The 18,684-nt window shown below is 34.9% G+C and overlaps 2 protein-coding genes across 2 annotated transcripts; one reads left to right on the top strand and one right to left on the bottom strand.

Annotated features, from left to right (window-relative positions):
- Positions 1 to 4,980: 4,980 nt before the first annotated feature.
- On the bottom strand, positions 4,981 to 11,683 carry LOC120344357 (integrin alpha-11-like). Its single transcript, XM_039413546.2, has 9 exons — positions 11,400 to 11,683; positions 10,479 to 10,615; positions 8,564 to 8,754; positions 8,311 to 8,449; positions 7,912 to 8,054; positions 7,259 to 7,375; positions 5,817 to 5,953; positions 5,538 to 5,728; positions 4,981 to 5,159 (listed from the first exon to the last, which is right to left on the bottom strand). The coding sequence occupies exons 1-9, from the start codon at positions 11,618 to 11,620 to the stop codon at positions 5,035 to 5,037; spliced, it is 1,401 nt and encodes a 466-aa protein (XP_039269480.2). The 5' UTR covers positions 11,621 to 11,683; the 3' UTR covers positions 4,981 to 5,034.
- Positions 11,684 to 12,339: 656 nt separating this feature from the next.
- On the top strand, positions 12,340 to 17,539 carry LOC120344381 (fibrinogen C domain-containing protein 1-like). The gene is made up of 6 exons (XM_078113116.1): positions 12,340 to 12,775; positions 13,168 to 13,283; positions 15,233 to 15,329; positions 15,533 to 15,629; positions 16,751 to 16,879; positions 17,133 to 17,539. The coding sequence occupies exons 1-6, from the start codon at positions 12,466 to 12,468 to the stop codon at positions 17,314 to 17,316; spliced, it is 933 nt and encodes a 310-aa protein (XP_077969242.1). The 5' UTR covers positions 12,340 to 12,465; the 3' UTR covers positions 17,317 to 17,539.
- Positions 17,540 to 18,684: the final 1,145 nt, after the last annotated feature.

The following is an 18,684-nucleotide window of genomic DNA, read 5'->3' as shown; positions in this document are numbered from 1 at the left end:
TATTGTCGCACGTTTTCTGGCACATTGGAGAAAAGAGTGACGTCACTTATCTAGTCACGGTGCAATCGCGGTACCGAAATTTGGACGGAAGTATCCGTAGTCACGTGACATTCTTCTTCGTGAACTGTAGTTTGATCATATATATGTACCGATATATCAATAATGGATTTGATAAAATATTGATGATAATCGTAAATTAAGTTGGTTTGTAAATTTGCGCATCGCAGTACTGCTGATATAGTAAAAATAATTCAAAGTTGTTGTGTCATTTTGATTGATTAATATTCTGCAAATGATAGGTGTTTGTGTTTTTTTTGTCATAATGAGGAATGTTATTATTACATGCTGTACAGCCAATGCTACTATGCTTTAGCTATCATCAATGCATTGAAGAATTCTTTGTCTAAACGTGAGCGGTTTCGAATATTCCTTCAATTGTAGCTCATTAATTTCCCCACTTTTATAGCTTTGCTGATATCAATTCACGTCACTCTAAAAATTAATCATTTGTAGCAACTTTACAGAGAGTTTTTTTTTATCATTTTTAAGTGTTTTTGCTTTATTCTTCTACCTTGTCTTTTCTTGTATGCCACCACTGCGCCGTGATCAATTCAGATTTGATGTGAATTCCACGTAAAAGTCGTGAAGCGTAAATAACCTTGCCATTTAGGTACTTGATCATTCATTGATTTTTTGTGATTATCATACTTTCTAAAAATCATGAAATGTCAATGGGATATGACAAATAGTTTCTTTCATATACTCGTATTAACTACGCACGTCAGATATTGATGATGTTATGAAATAATGTCAACCCAAAATTATTCCACTAAACATTAAACCTACGTCAATCAAATATTTTTGGTTCCGTATAAACGATTAAAACTTTAAATATATCCAAAATTTTACCAAAAGTATTAGATGCAAAACCTATACAAATGTAGTTTCGAAATGATGAACTTGAAATTGGGATATTACTGAGTTGTCCCTCTTTAACTCGATACTTTCGTTCAGAACTAAAATGAATATTTCAGAAATATATTAAGTTCATTTATGGACATTTGTATCGTCATTTTTTACAGTGACGTAATAAGCGTAATATTCAAAACCTCAGAGTCGTTGTCCATAGTTACGTCAAAGCACGTTTTCTTAGATTGCATCGAGTCAGACGAGTTTGATTAAAACACGTCTAATCTTCAGAACTAAAGATTGTGATTTTCCGTGGATCGTTTGTCGAACTGGATTAACCAGTTAACCGATGTGGCCTACTAGCAACACCTCATTAGGAAATAATTACATTGATGATATATATCCATCAGCACAAAAACAACTTCCTGGAGTGTCTTGTCACGGTTCAAAATTGGGGATTGTAGAAAATAGTCCTAGTACCCTATTTCTATATATTGAAATAAGTTTCTCTTATCATCCTAAACAACGTTTAAAGGAAACTTAGAGATTCGATTTTTAGACATTCGTACATGCTAACTTTACTGGTAGACTAATTAACCGCTGATCAGAAATTAGTTCGTTGTTTTTTGGTGACCCCTACGCTATGAAATTATTAAAAAAAAATAGTAATATTTCAGCGATAAATTTTGAAGGTAAAACAAGCTTTAATTCAATCTAACGATATGTAGTATGCATAGGGTTACCATATTTTTTTGACTCCAAAGCGGGACACCTCCAAAGACACGACCCCTTAGCCGTGATCCTGTAACCTCACAGTTTCCATTTTTACTACATAGGCCTACATTTAAAGCCATCCAGACTGGCTTCATTGACCATTTTGTCATCGAGAATTCATGCACATATTATTCTCTGTCTCAATATCGGGTTCGGTTCGAAAAATAGAAAGGAATAGACGCTAACGATAAAAATGATCCGAATTTAGATTTTCTTATGTACAGCAAATAGAATAAAGAATAATAAAATAGTCTGCCGTTTTCAAGCATTGAGAATTTACTTATTCGCCCAAGCATGCTTTTCTGTAGATACCACCTTCAAAAAGACGTTGTTCAATGTTACATTCACGTGGACGTCCGAACAGGACCAATTAGAATTGATTTTACATATGATACGTTCGATATGATATGCTGGATGGCTAAACGCCAAAGCGGGACTTTTGGCTGACTCGTCGGGACGGCGGTACAAGACGCCAAAAAGCGGGACTGTTTCGCCTAAAACGGGACGTATGGTAAGCCTGAGTATGCAGCTACAACGTACAAGTGCAATAAGGTAAGGAGGCCCGTATAATGTTTTGAATGTGCACTAGAACTAAATTCAAAGGCATCTAATTATCATGCGGAATATTTGGGTCATTGAAGGAACACGAACAGAATTTTCTGAAGTTTGTTAAAACTAAATACTTCTAAATTTAGAAGCTCCGAGTGAACTCACTCTTTGGTAGACCATAATACATCGAAAATATCATTTGCATGCGAATTAGGTTTAAAGGTTGGAAACCTAAATCAATCAAATACCAAATGCAGTCTGTATGAAAGGTCAAGTTGAACATAGAATATATCAACTTTTTCGGTTTCAAATCTTTATTCCAAAACTTGGTTAACATATAGATTTAACAGAAGTCCGCGTCTTATTGTACTTGTACACAGTTGGGTATAGATAACCCGGGTCGCCATTTCAAACAACAGCAGCTACTTTCTCCGAAGTGTTAACATTATAGAAAAGAAATGGGCAAAGTACGGCCTGCGGGCCAAATCTGTCCGGTTGGGTAATTCAATCTGGCCCGCCTGATGCTGCCACAGCCAAACCGAAATCAAATTGTATTGTTTCGGCTAAAAATAGCTCATGGAATCTGTTGAGATTGCAGTTAAATTTAGTTTTCGCACGAGACATATTGTTTTCCATTTGTGCTTCGTTAACACTGTAAATATTGTTCATAAAATGTAACGTTTTTCGTCACACTTACATGGCTCGCCAGACTAGGTCTGCAAAATTTTTTGCCCTTAGTTTGAAAACCTTGCCTACCTCTGGTAAAGAACAAGTACGCATAAAATTGTAACCTATTATTGTGTTGCTATGGGAGAACACTCATGTACAAGGTCTTTTACATTTTTTTAATCCAAGAATACATCATCACGTACTTACTAACTCATGTATGAGAAATAGTTCCTTCGATCAATTAAAAACCAGTTTTGTCTTGTCATCCAAGTAGAAGGAGACTCGGTAAACGATAGACGATCGAACATTCTTATTTCGAACTAAAAATGGTTCGCCTTTTCGCACTTCGCACTCGTACGTTAGCGACGCGCCTAAATATTCATAATTATCCGAGCATTCAACGCGAACAAATTCTAGCATAGACATTATCACTATGTAGTTAAGAAGGTCGTGTATATATCGAATTACTGACGCTTGGCACGCATATGAATCTTCTTCAAAAAAGCGAGCAGCAACTTTCTGCGACGGCGCAACCGCATTGCAGCGAATATCACTCACTCAATCGGACAATAATCATTGGCATATATACCATATCTCCCTCTCAAACACACACACAATTAGCCTGGCACAACATTTAAATTGAGATGGAATAAAGGGAATGAGTGAATATATTTTGCAGGGTTAAAAAGATTTTCATATATTTTCGGCTCAAGGAGTATGATCTGTGAAACAAGTTTTATGTAAAAACACCGTTTTGTTTTTGTTGAATATTTGTCAATTTTTGTATTGAAATCATAGAGGTGAACTTGCTGCGAAATGTTTAAGAATTTCATATTTCTTAATACTTTGAAGCGATTTTGCAATAGCAATTTGGCATATTTATTAAGTCTACAGTAATAAAATTTAATATAAGCAAATTTCTACATATTTCACATTAAATCAGATTATGACATTTGTATTGGACAATTGTAGTGCAGCTTTTCACTCACATCTAATACGACGGTAAGTTCAAATAATCGAATTTCCGCCAAGCTTCTAAAAACATTAGTATGTCGTAAATTGTAAACTAGTTCGGAGTAATATTGTTATTTTTCAACAATATAGCAAAATAAATTTTTATTACATTACGTCAGTGACAATGTACTATTTTTAATTTTTATGACATCATAGAAAGAAAGGTGAAATTTCAAATTTTTATGACTATGAGTTCTATTGGGAAATTTTAATTCTGTTTTTCAAACCTTACGTAAAATTTGTTTTAGTTTCAGTGTCAAAATAGAACAAAAATTTACTGTTCGTGTGTGTATTTGTTCAAACAAATGGAATAATTATTAAAATAGTTCTATGGTAATTAGTATTATTTTCTAGGATGACCTTTATATGGAATGTATAATTCTGTATTAATTCAAATTTTTCACATTTTGATAAATATAACAAATTGAATACTGTTACGTAAAAATTATTCCAATTTTGTAACTTTTGAGTAAAGTGTAGCGTTGTCATCAATTTATCAAAAATAATAGACGAGTAGATCAATAAATTGGAATTAGTATACCTGACAAAATTAGAAAATATCTAAATATCAGTCGATTTTAAAATGCGAGCATTTGTTCTAGTTTTAAACAAAACATTAAATGGTCGCATACAAGTGTTGTATATATACATATATTTTACTTGTGGTGTTTTAGCTCGTGTGCACAAACCTACTAAAATATTTCTAAAACAGCTTACCAGAATGTGAACCACGATTTTTTCACGTTATGTTGAAGAAGCAGCATTTATCAATATCAGAATACCGGTACATGTCGATATACTGGTATTTGTCAGTTATTGATATTTCTATTTTAAAACAAGTCTTGCTTCATATAAAAAAAAATTCTGACATTGGCACAGACAGACCATTCTCGACTCTCAAAATCTCACCCATTCTCTATAACTAATCACAGGGCAAAGAGAATATAACATACAAGAGGTTTATGTTTTTTATACATATTTGTGATTTAATTAAACAAAAAACAATATTTTATGCCCTAGTGTTTTTATGATATTATGAGGTATTTGTGCCAATGTTTTAAACGAGGCCCAGTGGCAGCATGCTCCCTATCTTTTCATTTAAGAAGGATGTTTCCCAATTTAGGGAATAGGGAAATTACTGCCCAGTGATGCCTTGTTGGCTTGAATACTTACAAGAGAGAGGTCGGATGAAATTCCTGCCTGGCATTGCATCAAATCATTTGTAATGTTGCTGTTGGTATTTCCTGTATAAAAATAATGGAAAAGCATCTATTACCAATAATTATAAAAAGACACGAGCCGAATTTTGGATTGTACCGGCAGTCCAACATGAATTAGGCTACCGAAGTAGAAATATCAAAATGGATTCCCCAATCAAGTGATAGCTACCAACCTAAGAAACTGATATGAAATTAGTTGTAATTTTGTTAAAATTACTTGTTTTGTTACAATATAACGAAGTAATGTTCAATTTTCCACTTTCCACAGTTTGAGCATGATATGAACGCACTTAAAGCAGAATCCATAGCTGGTATTTGTATATTGGTTTAGTTGAAAAAAAAACCAAATGTGACAAAACCGAATTGGGAAACATAACTTTTACGATAGAATATTTTTCCTACCTTCCATAACTTGTATTCCCTGCTGAATTCTTGATACGATTCCCAAAAGTTGATCAAAATCATCTACGGTGATTACTCTTTCCCGCGCTCCGGCAATGAGTTCCAGTTCGCCTAGCACGTAACCTTTAACCCCGACAGCAAATGACGTCACACCTTCTGATTCTGCATACCTGACTGCTGAAGGCAAACTCCTGAAATATTCATTAACGGAAAAAGCCATTATTAGCATTTACCGACTTCACAGCGTAATTAATTGAACAATAATTTTATCGTTTTTACTCTTTATCTGTAGAGTTCCCATCAGTGAGAAGAATCATAACTCTTCTTGCTTGTGGATATCGGCTTCTTAGTCCATTGAAATCGTCCCGAACAGTTTTTTCGATTGCATGCGCAGTGTATGTTGTAAAGCCATGATACTTAAAAATGAACATGATACTAACAAAGAGAAATTGGTAAAATAACTGTAAGCAGATTCACTTTATTAGACGCCAGTAAGAAATTCGAAGGCATGTATTCGACAGCATTAACGTTTATGGTGTAACTTTCTGTTCTTAAAAACGAAAACTTAGCATTAGGTGAACAAAAAGTATGTTTTCTTCGGTATAATCTAACTACCGCTTCACAACGTTTTTTGTGAGAATAAAAGTTTATTGTAATTTTGTTCTAAAGTGGAGATATTGGGATTTTTGTGCGTTTCACGGGCTCACTCTATTGTCATTTGGGCCAGTGGTTTCCAACCTTTTTTTAACCGACCCAAACTTTTAAAAAGATACAATTTGAAAAATCTTGCGACTCAAAGATATGCTCAAATATTAAACGGCTTGTAGTGCTGTTATGCCCAATTTTAAAAACAAAACAATTATTTTACATAACATTCATTTCTTCGGAATTACTTCAAAGTGAGAATGCTGCGCTTGACTGCCATCAGCGAGCGAAAACGTGTCGTGCTTTACTTCAGCAAAATAGATGCCTAGTTTTATATGCTGCGATGGTTCCCACATATGGTACTACTGAGCAACACATCAATAACAAGCACAAAACGAGCAATTTATTAGAAATTAGATTCAATAACTTTTAAGTCCCAGTTTTAAAAACAAGCGACCCAGGGATATTTTCAGGTGACCCAGTTTTGTCCGCGACCCATAGGTTGGGAAAAACTGATTTAGGCAATAGTTTTATCTTGAGTAGTGTCATGTTGTGTTCATTTGACATTCATTTTTGGGTATATTTTAATAGTTTTATATATATAATAATTTTTCAAGGATTAACAGGTCATAATAATTGCGTTAATTTTTATTATTATCTAAAAAAAATACAGTTCATAAATCATATCAGAATGTTCAAATAATCACTTCTTCATGTAAGCCATACACTGTTACCACAACTATATTAAAAGAAGTAATTTTTGTAGTTTTATAATGTATCACATGTTGTTTGAATACATAAAATTATATATATATATATTATAAAATTTCTTGGAGGATCGATGTTCGCGCACTTGACGATTTCTGACAGATCCTCTCATCCTATATCCTTATATATACACAAAGATACTTTAAGGCATGTAAATTAAAAGCTCTAAGCTCACTCTGCTCATCAATATAAGTATGTTTGATTCTAGCTCATTTCTTTACTGATTTCAAATGCACTTGTTTTTCATTGGACCCAGGGAAACTGATCCACATTAATCGGGCTGTATAAGAATATATTACAACACTCACCGATATATTTCGAACAGCCTTTGCAAATGAAGCATGATCATGGTGTTCACCGAGTGGTATTTCGGTTCTTAACCATTTCTGATTCTTCCTATCTCTCCACCAGTGAGAATATTGCACCTATGATTGAAATTAATATAAAGAAATTAATCAGCATTTAGGGAATGAGAACATTCGTATAAGCGTTAAATACTAGTTAAGACATCTGCATACGTGTCACGACTCACGAGATACCGATTTGAATCCGAAGTTCAACGTTCGCCATACAATTTTTCCATTAATGTGTGATATCACTACCGATACTGCTACACGACATGGGACGGAAATGTAAAAGTTAGTGGTAAAGACAATTTGGATCTTTTGTACAAATCCCCCATTATTAAATCGAATACGTGAGATTTGAGAAAAACACCTCCGCTACGTTTTAATAAAATAACAAACTAGTAAGTATGCAGTTAAGATTTAAGGTTAGGAAAGATTTGAATACATGACTTTCGAGCGCAATCTGCATTTCCAATCCTCACCATAACCTTACAACTGGATAGTTACTAATTCTTTTTATTTTGAGATTTGAGGGACTGTTTTTTGGCGGGGTCTTTGTACAAAAGATCCGACAATTTGCGTGATCATGGTCTAAGTCAAACGTTTCAACTTACCACTCCAATTTGTACTTCTTCGCTTATATCAAATCCAGCAGCTACATCTATGACCCAATCTTTAACAGTTTCGAATCTTTTTTTCGTTATTGATTCAGATCCATCCACAAGAAACATCAAGTCTATGCTTTTTTCAAAACAGCCTGCATAAAATAAATAGTACGTGAGTTTGATGGCTTAAGTAGAAAGCGCTTTTGTCTAACTTAAAAAAAAAAGATTATAGTTCTTTCAATAAAGGTAGCCCCTAGGGCACAAGCTTGTATAGAACACTTCATATGGTGATTGAAGCTCTCCATTTTCATGTAATCTTTTGCTAGTAACTTCTGCGTGGGCTAGCCCACAAAATAATAACTAATGCATTTTGAAAACTATAAAAATAATCAGAAGAATAGACTTGACTTTGTCTGCATGGTGTTTTTTCATTCCATTCGACAGAATATCGTCCATCCCCACGTCCAGGTTCCACGTTTGAAACATAACATGTACCTTCAGCTTTGTATGATTCACCGCAGTTGTGAGCCCGAAGGTGGGCACAAGCCTGAAACAAAAATTAAATTTAAACAGAAAAGAAGACTGGAAAATGATAATTTACATAGAGGCAATTATAATCCTTGGATATATTGACAGATAACATGAGTGACTTTTTACTAACCACCATTCGGTCCTTAGGCATGTCTGATGTAATTTTTGCTGATTTGCTACTATCCGAAGTCATCGATATTCCAAGTGTATCATTATCAGCAAGATCAAATCCTGACAATGATCGTTGAAACGGTTGCTTATTGCTACAGTTCAGAACCTTTATAGATGTAGACATATTTTGAAAATTATTCACCATCATACCTGACGAAAAGAATAGGTACAGGATTACCAAAAAAACAAGTTATTTGAAACATAATACTTTACCTTAGGATTGCGGATCCTTATTAATGAATGGGTCAGAAATTTGATTTTCCTTGTGGAAAACAAGATTGTGGTTGATGTAATCAAAGTTTGCATCATTGATAAAGCCTTCTGTTGCATCTTCCCCGCAAGTCTTTTACTCCTTGGTTAGCATTTTATAATTTTATGCTACGCACATGCAGCTTTTATATCATGACTGGGGAGTTATGAAATAATGTGCGAAAACAAGGACTCACACGCATACTAGGGATGGGGTCGAGGATTTGGCAAATCCGAGTAATGGGCCAAGGACGCGAGTCGATTCTACCTATTGACGACGTTTCCGTATGAAATATTTTAAGCCACTTGTTGTTTTGAGTTTTGCTTGAAAAATCTTGCCATGTTTTTTTTTCGTTCAATTTTGAGCGCTTTTTAGCATATTTGGTGAATCCACTCCGATTGAATTATATATTTCGCTCGGCTTTCTATGTCACTACCATCCTACCTTGTTATTTCAGACTTCTGCTGTCGTTAATTTTAGTCAAAATTATTTTGTTTTCTAAACTATAACTCCGATAACACTCTGCGGGCCTTCGGTTTATACATCTCTTGAAAGAAAACCTCTGTTATAAACAAGTTGCGAGAAATGAACAGATGAATTGTATATATCGTTATTTCATAAACGTTGTTACTGTATCATATTGACATATTATAGTATTTGTTATAGTTAGATTATTGAATTGAAGCAGTTATTATTATTAAATTTTATCGCAGAAATGTCTCTACGTTTTTGCATGAATTCGTGACTTGGTGGGTCACCGAAAAAACTTAGTAGGTCATTTTTGTGACCCGCGGGTCATTGGATCGCCATTCATGTTCTACGGTGAACATAACTTTTGTGCAAAGCGTGCTAGATTTTTGAAACGTTTAGGTACAATCATGCACAAACAGAAGTGTAAGTGTTAAATAAATTTCCTTCATTTTTGCAAAATAAATTATGAAATTTGATTTTCTATTTTCCGGTGTTGTGCTATATATATCTGCAAAAATATCTGGAAATTAGACGTAGTCAACGATGGACCAGCGATGGAGGTATGAAAGTCCTTATGTGTGAAAGAAAAGAAAATAAAAAAAAAGCGCATCTATATTAAAAGTTAGATTGGTAGGTTTAGTTTAGAGCAGGGCTACTCAACAGGCGGACTTTCGAGTATTCGATTCGGATCGCAACTAATTTTTTTTTTTCATCATTGGCCCCACTTTTGATATGTGAAAGTTTCTTCTTGTTAAACGATTTTTATAGTTTTAAATGTTATTTTATTATTTGCACCTGACTATGTATGGAACGAACTGTAACGGCATAATGGACAATGCGAATAGCGCAATAATCTTGGTTAGTGAATAATCATTAGACGGCCGAGGAAGCGCGCGCTTGAGGATGTCGAAATATAATTTCAGGAAAGACCGGACCCCGGTAATTTGAAGTTCGGATCTTGGGTAAAAATGGTTGAATGGCACTGGTTTAAAACTTTCATATATATATAGTTAGAGATAGTTAGAGATTAGGAGTAGATTTAAGAAACGTATTCGGATTTCCGCTGGAGCACTACTAAGCCGGTTTATTTATTTGTTCATGATAAATATAACATTGCAGGCATATTTTTGTTATTAAAAATCAACAATCTCACCACAGTTATATAAAACTCCTGTAGATTTGGTGTAAGTGACTGCTGCTTTTAGCACCGGTATTGCTTCGCCATTCCCGTCAGGCTCCTCTGTTGTTGTGTCTGCTAACACATGTTCTAATGGGGCTGCAATCATCATACTATAATTCAATAATTTATAAAATAGTAAAAGTGGAGATGCGTATAGTATAGTTATACAAGAACTAGCATTTATAAAAAAAAATTATCTTGCCAGTTACAAATATTGACAATGGAAAACTGAAACATATATGCCATCTTTTCGCTGTATGGGTAATCTACAGTCGGATTGCTAACCAGTTTTGACGAACAAAAAAAAATGAGAAAATAAAGATATCTTATATTACTCAAGAATTGCAAAGCGGATAATCTTCCTATTTACATTGGGTACAACTTGAATGAGTTACTTCCTGGAACCTAATTTCGTCACATGATATCAAGCAGTTGGGCGTGTACATGGGCACGAAGCCCGAATGGTTAGAGCGTTAGGCATATCTAGACTGTCTTCACAGATTGAGAATTTTGGGCTCAAATCCCAAATCCGCCATCGAATAAGAATGTTTACAGTTCTTCTAAAATTGCTAGATCCTTACCCATCATCGGCTGATAGCGAAGGTAAGTGAAAATGAATGTGTAACAGGCTACAATGGCTTTAGCGATCTAATGTGTGACAGATTATTACATGGTCGTTGCACACTGGTATGGTATAAATACCTCATATATAATGTTGTGAACCAAGTCATATCAGACAAAACCGGGGCACATAATCGCTGCGGGTTGTTGGACCGAAGTTGACTACACATACGAAAATTATATGCCCAAATTTTGAGCCGTGACAAAAAAGTAACAGATCAAGAATTTTTAAAAAAACGGTGGCTATTTTTTCAAATAAATTAATATACTTACGACACTATATCCTGTTCTTCAATGTTGATTCTCCCGGTTTCAAACGTATATCCAAAAAATCGCTTATCACCTATTTCCGAAACCACATCGTCTTCACGAATTTGATGCACAAACGATTTCAATGTATCGGAATGCGTTTCAATATTGTATCCATCAATTTGTATTAACACTGAGCAATAAATTGCCAACAAGAGAAAACGTTTCATTTCTTTGAAGGCCATGTTTCATTTGTATTATTTGAAAGTATACATTTATTGTCTAATAAATCATATGTTCCTACAAAAAATCAATTCAAAATGGTTGTAATTTTGAAAAGAAAATTTGATCAAATTCAAAATTGTTACGAAATACTCACCATGTGGGGAGAATATAGTTTGATTTTGCTTGGACCTAATTGTTCAGAAGTTACAGAAGCAAATATCGAATTAACAAGAAAAATAACGTACTTAATTTACCACATCCTACGCACCAGGCTACATGAATATGAAAAATTAAAAAAAACTGTAACATAGTTCTTGAATTTTATTATTAGCTTTTAATCAATCTATCTCAAACTGACTATTTTAATAATTACATTGTTAGAACGAAAATCATTTAAGTTATGGGACCTACAAACCTATTTTTTTATACTTCTACTCAATGCTGTGCTCAATATTCATTATTTACCTACCGTTTCGTATTTGCTGCTGGGCCATTCTCAACGTAAGATGACTCCCAAGCTTTCAACGTAATACGTCGCAGTGACGAGGGCATTTTCGAATACGTCATTGAATCACTATGTAAAGGATATTGAAGGATTTCAATGGTGTTCCCGATTTCCGGTTTAGTGTTTGGGAATTGAAAAGGATCTTTTTACATATGACGTCATCTATAAACCAATTACAGGCAAAAAGATTTCAAAATCACCACTTGGGGGCAGTCGAGAAATGGATCAGCATCGCACTTACTGACAGGCGTTGCGTATTTATTGCGCGTGGATGTGTGTCCCAATTCATTTTGCATCTACATAGTGTCAGATAAGTCTATGTTTATATAAATCGCAAAGGTTCAGTTTACAGCGTTAAATATGGCGCTGTTTAGTTACACACATGTAGTACCGTTAGTTTGTACAATTTTTCTCCACAACGTGATCTGTCACGACGTAGAAAACTGCAGATATGTTACTATACCAGTTTGCGGTGACCAAGAAGTGTCCACTACCTTGGTCAGAGAAAATCAGGGACAATACAGAAGAGAGGCGGGGCCACCTGGGAAGAGCGGTCCTAAGGGCAGCGATGGCCAGAAGGGTCAAAAAGGAGACAGGGGCGTGCCGGGGATTCGAGGTGCAAATGCCGATCCGCAAGTTGCAGAACGTACCATTGACATGAAAGTACAAGGTACGCATGAGTTATTATGAGCAATTCTTCTAAACCCTAATTTTACGAACATAGCTTTATCGTGATTGTAGTTGTACAATCGTCATTGCCAATTGGCCAGACTCGCAATCAAAATATATCGGTCTCATGATGGTGGTATCTCGGACTTTTTTATACTCTTTCTGTGAGACCAACACTTTGTGGTGGAAACTAAATGAGTATTACTTAATCCTTTAATGTAATTGTCTCATCGAAATTATGTGAACGTAGTATTTCAAATTGTGAATAAAGCTTGCAAAATTGTTCTTGTGACTTCAACACAATGGGATTAAAATCATTGACGTGCTAAAGTTCCCAATATACCGCAACACGCTATTTGTATATGTAATAAAGTTTTTTTTATTTCAATGCAGAATTACGGACAAGTATGGTATCAATGAGCGGAGTTGATTTTTGCAAAGAATCTACTGTAGCTGGAATACATTTAGTCCACGGGAAAGGGTTTGTGTGCGATGGTAAAGGCTGGATGGTAATATTGTTTTGTGGACAATATATATATATTGTATACTGTCGGTATGCTCCATGGCAGGACAATATATTTAAATATTTGCATAACAATTGGACATGTCCCATCATAAGTGTTAACTCTCATTACGTTAGTCATATCATGTAAAAAGATTGCTTTGCAATGCAAAACCAAAAAATTTTTGATTTTGATATACCAGGGTGATTGAAAAGTAACTCCCTATTTTAAAATAAATACAATTTATTCAAATGCTATATCATGTTTCATGTTTCTAAATTTATGTGTATATATTACTTAATATATGGCAATTTAATTTATGTTCTTGTTTTCCTTTCAGATTTGTTTAAATATTGTTCAATTTCAATCTTTTCAAATTTATTTTATTTCAAAACCCTACAAAAATGGCTGGACGTCTTACTCTACAGAAACGTGCCCAGATAGCCGCGCGTTATGAAGTTTGGGGATGCATTGTTCAAGTGCAAAGATGGTGGAGAACTATTAAGGGAAAACATGCCCAAATTGACCCGAAGACGATCAAGAATTGTCATAAAAAACTTATGACCACAGGATCTGTGGCTGATACTCAAAGAAGCGGTCGTCCTTCCAAATCCAGAGATCCTGAGGTAGTGCAAGTTGTTAAAGAAATGTTTACCCGTAGCCCACATAAGTCAATTCGTCAAGCAACAAGAGAAAGTGGGCTCTCCTTTATTGTGTACGTAATGTGCTAAAAAACGAGCTTAAATGGCGTGCTTGGAAGCCGCATTACTGTCAAGCACTCTCTGCAGAAGACTTTGACATTCGTATGGAGTTTGGTGAAATAATGTTGGCTTGGTTTAGAGATTGGCCCAACCTTTTTAAAAATATTCTATGGAGTGATGAAGCTGTATTCCACATAGGTGGATTTGTGAACCGTCATAACTGCCACTACTGGGCGGAAGAAGATCCTCGTGTTACCTGTGAAAAAATGCAAAATCGATCCAAAGTAACGGTATGGTGTGGAATTACTTTTGATAGGATTGTGGGTCCCTTCATTCTTCGCGATACCATGAATGCCGAAAGGTACCTCGCTATGTTGAAAGATGAAATTTGGCCAGTTATCAGTGCTTGGGAAAATATTGAAGATTTGATTTTCATGCAAGATGGAGCTCCTCCACACTTTGCTATTGTTGTTCGTGAATGGCTAAATGCTCAATTTCCTGGAAGATGGATGGGTCGTCGCGGTTCGCACGAATGGCCTGCCAGAAGTCCTGACTTAACACCCTGCGACTTTTTTCTCTGGGGTTGGCTGAAAGAGGAAGTCTACTCAACCAAACCAAGAAATTTGGAAGAACTTGAGGGGCGAATACGTGAAGTTATGACTTCCATCCCGCAAGAGTTTCTTGCGAAATCAGTTGATGCGATTCCTGGTCGACTTGAGAAGCTGGTGGCAAATAAAGGCGCCCATATTGAATTTTAAATAAAAGCCCATGCATTATACTTCCTTCTCATATTCATTAATTGTAGAAATTATATTTTAAAAATAAACTATAGTTTTTTTAAAATAGGGAGTTACTTTTCAATAAGCCCATGCATTATACTTCCTTCTCATATTCATTAATTGTAGAAATTATATTTTAAAAATAAACTATAGTTTTTTCAAAATAGGGAGTTACCTTTCAATCACCCTATACGCTATAACAACCGCGTTAGCGATTGATTACGCGTCAAACATATTGATCACCACTGTCCAAACCAATCAGTTTTTAAAAAATAAAACTACCTCATTATATTAACCAACGACCTGATTGAAAAATCGACTCTTGTTCCTTCGATATTCAGCAATATCTTCTTCGAATAATGTGATTAAAAATTAAATCATTCCCAAACCGACCTAGGAGTGCTATTTCAAAACCATCGCATAAAATTTTCTTTATTACTCATTGTCTGGTACTTGACTGAAATTAATTTTACAGATTATTCAACATCGTCGAGATGGATCAGTTAATTTTGAAAGAAATTGGAACGAATACAAGGACGGATTTGGCAGCTTGGATGGGGAGTTTTGGTTCGGTAAAAATTGTATACTCAGTAGACAATTTTATTATGACTTATCTGACTTACTTTAGAAATTCATTATGAATATGTCTTTAATTTGAGCAGCGTAATATAGGATAAGTGGGAAAATGAATTCTTGTTGAAGAATGCTATTTCCGTCAATTTATCATAGAATTTTCGATCTCAAATGGCTTGTGTTTTTAAATCCTCATTTTCAGGACTTCACACAATTCATAAAGTGATGAGAGGTAGAGACTGTCAACTACGAATTGAATTGGAATCGTTTGAACGTGAACAAGCTTATGCTGAGTACAGGTATAACTCCATGCCTAGTTCACACTATGAAAGATCACCAATTAAAGTTTTGATTCCGGCCACGCTTGGTTGGCTTCGTTTTGTGTAGACCCGTGGTTCTCAAAGTGGGCGTCGCGACGCACAAGTGCGTTATTTCAATTTTGCTAGGGCGTCGCCTATTTTTTTTTTTGCGAAATTCCTTAGAGCTTAGATGAAGATTATCTTTCATTGGTTAGAAAAGCGTTCCGCACTCTTATCCTCTTTGCGACTTCGTATTTAAGTGAAGCAGCAGGCTATTTCTACTATAGCCGCAATTAAGACGAAATATCGATCTAGTGTAAAATGTTAAAAGAAAAATGCGTGCGGATCTTTCACAATTCACCCCAAGATTCAGTGACATTTATATAAAAGAAGGAAATATACTCATACCCTAAATTATATGCAATTTCAATGACTTTCGTTACGTTTCGTCATTGCCAAAGAGGACTTTTATTAAATTGTATAAGTCGTTTTTCACGGGGACTTGAGCCTGTCGCAACTTGAGCCTGTTTTGTGGAAGGGCGTCGCAATACAAATAAGTTTGAGAACCACTGGTGTAGACTGGAGAGTTTAACAAAGTTGACTTGATAGTCGATAAAAACTTTCCGACAGTTCAGTGCGTACACGCGATCTGCATGCTTTTATGAATGTCTGGAATTCATTCTAATGCAGTTTGCGCAGTATCAAGCATGCAATGGGCTAAAATGTCTTACGTCGACGGTATATATATAACCGTGTCAACGGCATATTTCGAATTGAATATTTTAAGGAAAAAGTTAAAAAAATGTCACATTAAGCATCATCTAAAATAATTTGTATGAGCCGTTTATCGCCAACAGAGATTCTAATGTAATCAATGATCAACAGGCACCTTATTAGTATAACTATAAGCTAGTGAACCCAGAACATTGAATAGGTCTCTATTTCAATTTACCGTTTCGGGCAATAAATTCTTTATTGTTGTTCGTTTTGCAGGGTTAGACGAGTGTTTTAATCTAAATATACATTACTGAGAAAATATTCTATTAAATTTGTTTGGGATTTGAGGGTTTTCAGGTTAAACAATCACATTTAACACAATATTATCCAATCTCATATTTTAGCACATTCGTAATTGATGACGAGGAAAAGAAATATCGACTATCAATTTCAGGATACAATGGAACTGCTGGCGACAGTATGTCGTTTCATGATGGAATGGTGTTTACAACAAAAGATCGTGATAACGATATGTGAGGTTTTAAACATTGGGGCTTTATAGACTGAACGGGCTATCGGCAAAGTAGGCCTATGTTAAAGCACTACTATTCCCGTTTGGCTTTTAATACGAAAAATAATTTTTAAAACAAAACTACCGAAAAAAAGTGCATCTACCAAAATACAAGTCTTTATAAAAACACACTATGATTTGACTACACTCACAATAACAAACAATTTTATCATGTCATAAAAACCATACTAATCGGTTCTATTTCATACACGTAGGAGTGGATCTAATTGTGCCGGTACTCATGGTGGATGGTGGTTCAAAAACTGTTTTCGTGCTTCACCTAACGCTGTATGGGGAAGATCTACTGGGACATGGTCCAGGATTATTTGGTATACATGGAAGGGAGATTCCACGGCTTTGGACCACACAACGATGAAAATTCGTTGCAAAGAACATTAAAATTGATTTCATCTGTCGTCGTTTATCAGTATCTTGGAATTGATCTTCTATCAACATTGAGAATGTGATATATATATGAATCATGTCGTTGCATATCACCACCCAAATTACTAACATTTCCTTTATATATATATATCTCATTTTTGGAGGAAAAAAGTTGCGAAAGTTCAGAAGAATACAGTCCTCTATTACATATATATATATATATATATATATATATATATATGAAAAAAGGCACAACTATGCAACGTTTCGTTGGCAGGAAAGAGTTTGCATAGCGGACAACAAACGTAAACTAAAATCGTATTTGATATTTTTTTCCGATTTTGGACTAGTAGGTTTAGTACGCTTGTGGATCCACTTTGTTTCCAATATTACAATTACGTCACGGAAACAATCAGATTTGAAGAAGTAATCATTCAAATACTTTATTGGCCCGGATTGGAACAGTTGTTATTGGGAAAAATTACTCCGCCAGCTTCATTTGTCATAGTTTAACTAAATCATTGCAACTATATAGATGCATATTGAGAAAAACGATCATCGGATCTTGAAAAAGAACCGTGAGCAATTTTGCCCCATATTGTCGTGAAATCAAGTGAATTCTTTGATTAAGTAACGGATGTTGTCTAACCTCGAATTAAAATTTTAAAATGCTATCTCTAGACTGAAGAACAACATGTATTGAGAATTTCTATATATACCATGCACTAAAATGAATGTCTCCCTGAGTTAATTTGGATTCGCATGTACCATGTAATTACCTCGCACGTTAATTACATTTGGAAATAGGTGTTGAAATTTTTTTTACCAATAAGATACTTCCAACCGACTTCCACCAATCTGACGATACTCTCATTCACCTCTTTTTTGACTAAAATGCAGAGTTTGTCACTTATTTCAGTTTCTATGTTAAGTACAGATGAGAATGTCTCACCAGCGAAATTTGACGTCACATGGACCAAATAAATGGATCAGTAAAATTGACTTCACTTGAACAATAAATAGCCTATTCGTCATTGTAAACACGTTGATGTAAATTGAAGTCGGGCTCTTTGATGTAGTCGTCAGGTCTTTGCATCAATAAATTTGAGAATTATTCTTTTATTCATTTAATAAAATACTTTTCCATCTGCTGTATGTTCGTGTATGAAATAGTTGTTAAATTTGTTTTAAACCATTTCAAATCCTAATCAATGAACTATCCTTCTCAAGAAGACATCAAATTTGGAAGATTTGTATTTGATTGTTGACATTTGAGTGTCAGCGTAAGCTCTGGACAGTCCAGCTAAAGGGACTACTCTGATTTTCAAGTAAGCACTGTCTTGGGATTATTCCAATTATTCTTAGTATTATAAACACCTAGTC

The sequence above is a fragment of the Styela clava genome, chromosome 5 (assembly GCF_964204865.1).
Source record: "Styela clava chromosome 5, kaStyClav1.hap1.2, whole genome shotgun sequence".
NCBI lineage: Eukaryota > Metazoa > Chordata > Ascidiacea > Stolidobranchia > Styelidae > Styela > Styela clava.
This window is presented reverse-complemented; position numbering and strand designations above follow the sequence as displayed.

Coding starts and splice junctions, on each gene's coding strand:
- LOC120344357 (XM_039413546.2), bottom strand. CDS start 11,620: ATGGCCTTCAAAGAAATGAAACGTTTTCTCTTGTTGGCAATTTATTGC. Junction 10,616..11,399: donor GAAGAACAGGATATAGTGTC/GTAAGTATATTA, acceptor ATTGAATTATAG/TATGATGATTGCAGCCCCAT. Junction 8,755..10,478: donor AGGAGTTTTATATAACTGTG/GTGAGATTGTTG, acceptor TCTTTTCGTCAG/GTATGATGGTGAATAATTTT.
- LOC120344381 (XM_078113116.1), top strand. CDS start 12,466: ATGGCGCTGTTTAGTTACACACATGTAGTACCGTTAGTTTGTACAATT. Junction 15,630..16,750: donor CAAGCTTATGCTGAGTACAG/GTATAACTCCAT, acceptor CTCATATTTTAG/CACATTCGTAATTGATGACG. Junction 16,880..17,132: donor AAAGATCGTGATAACGATAT/GTGAGGTTTTAA, acceptor TCATACACGTAG/GAGTGGATCTAATTGTGCCG.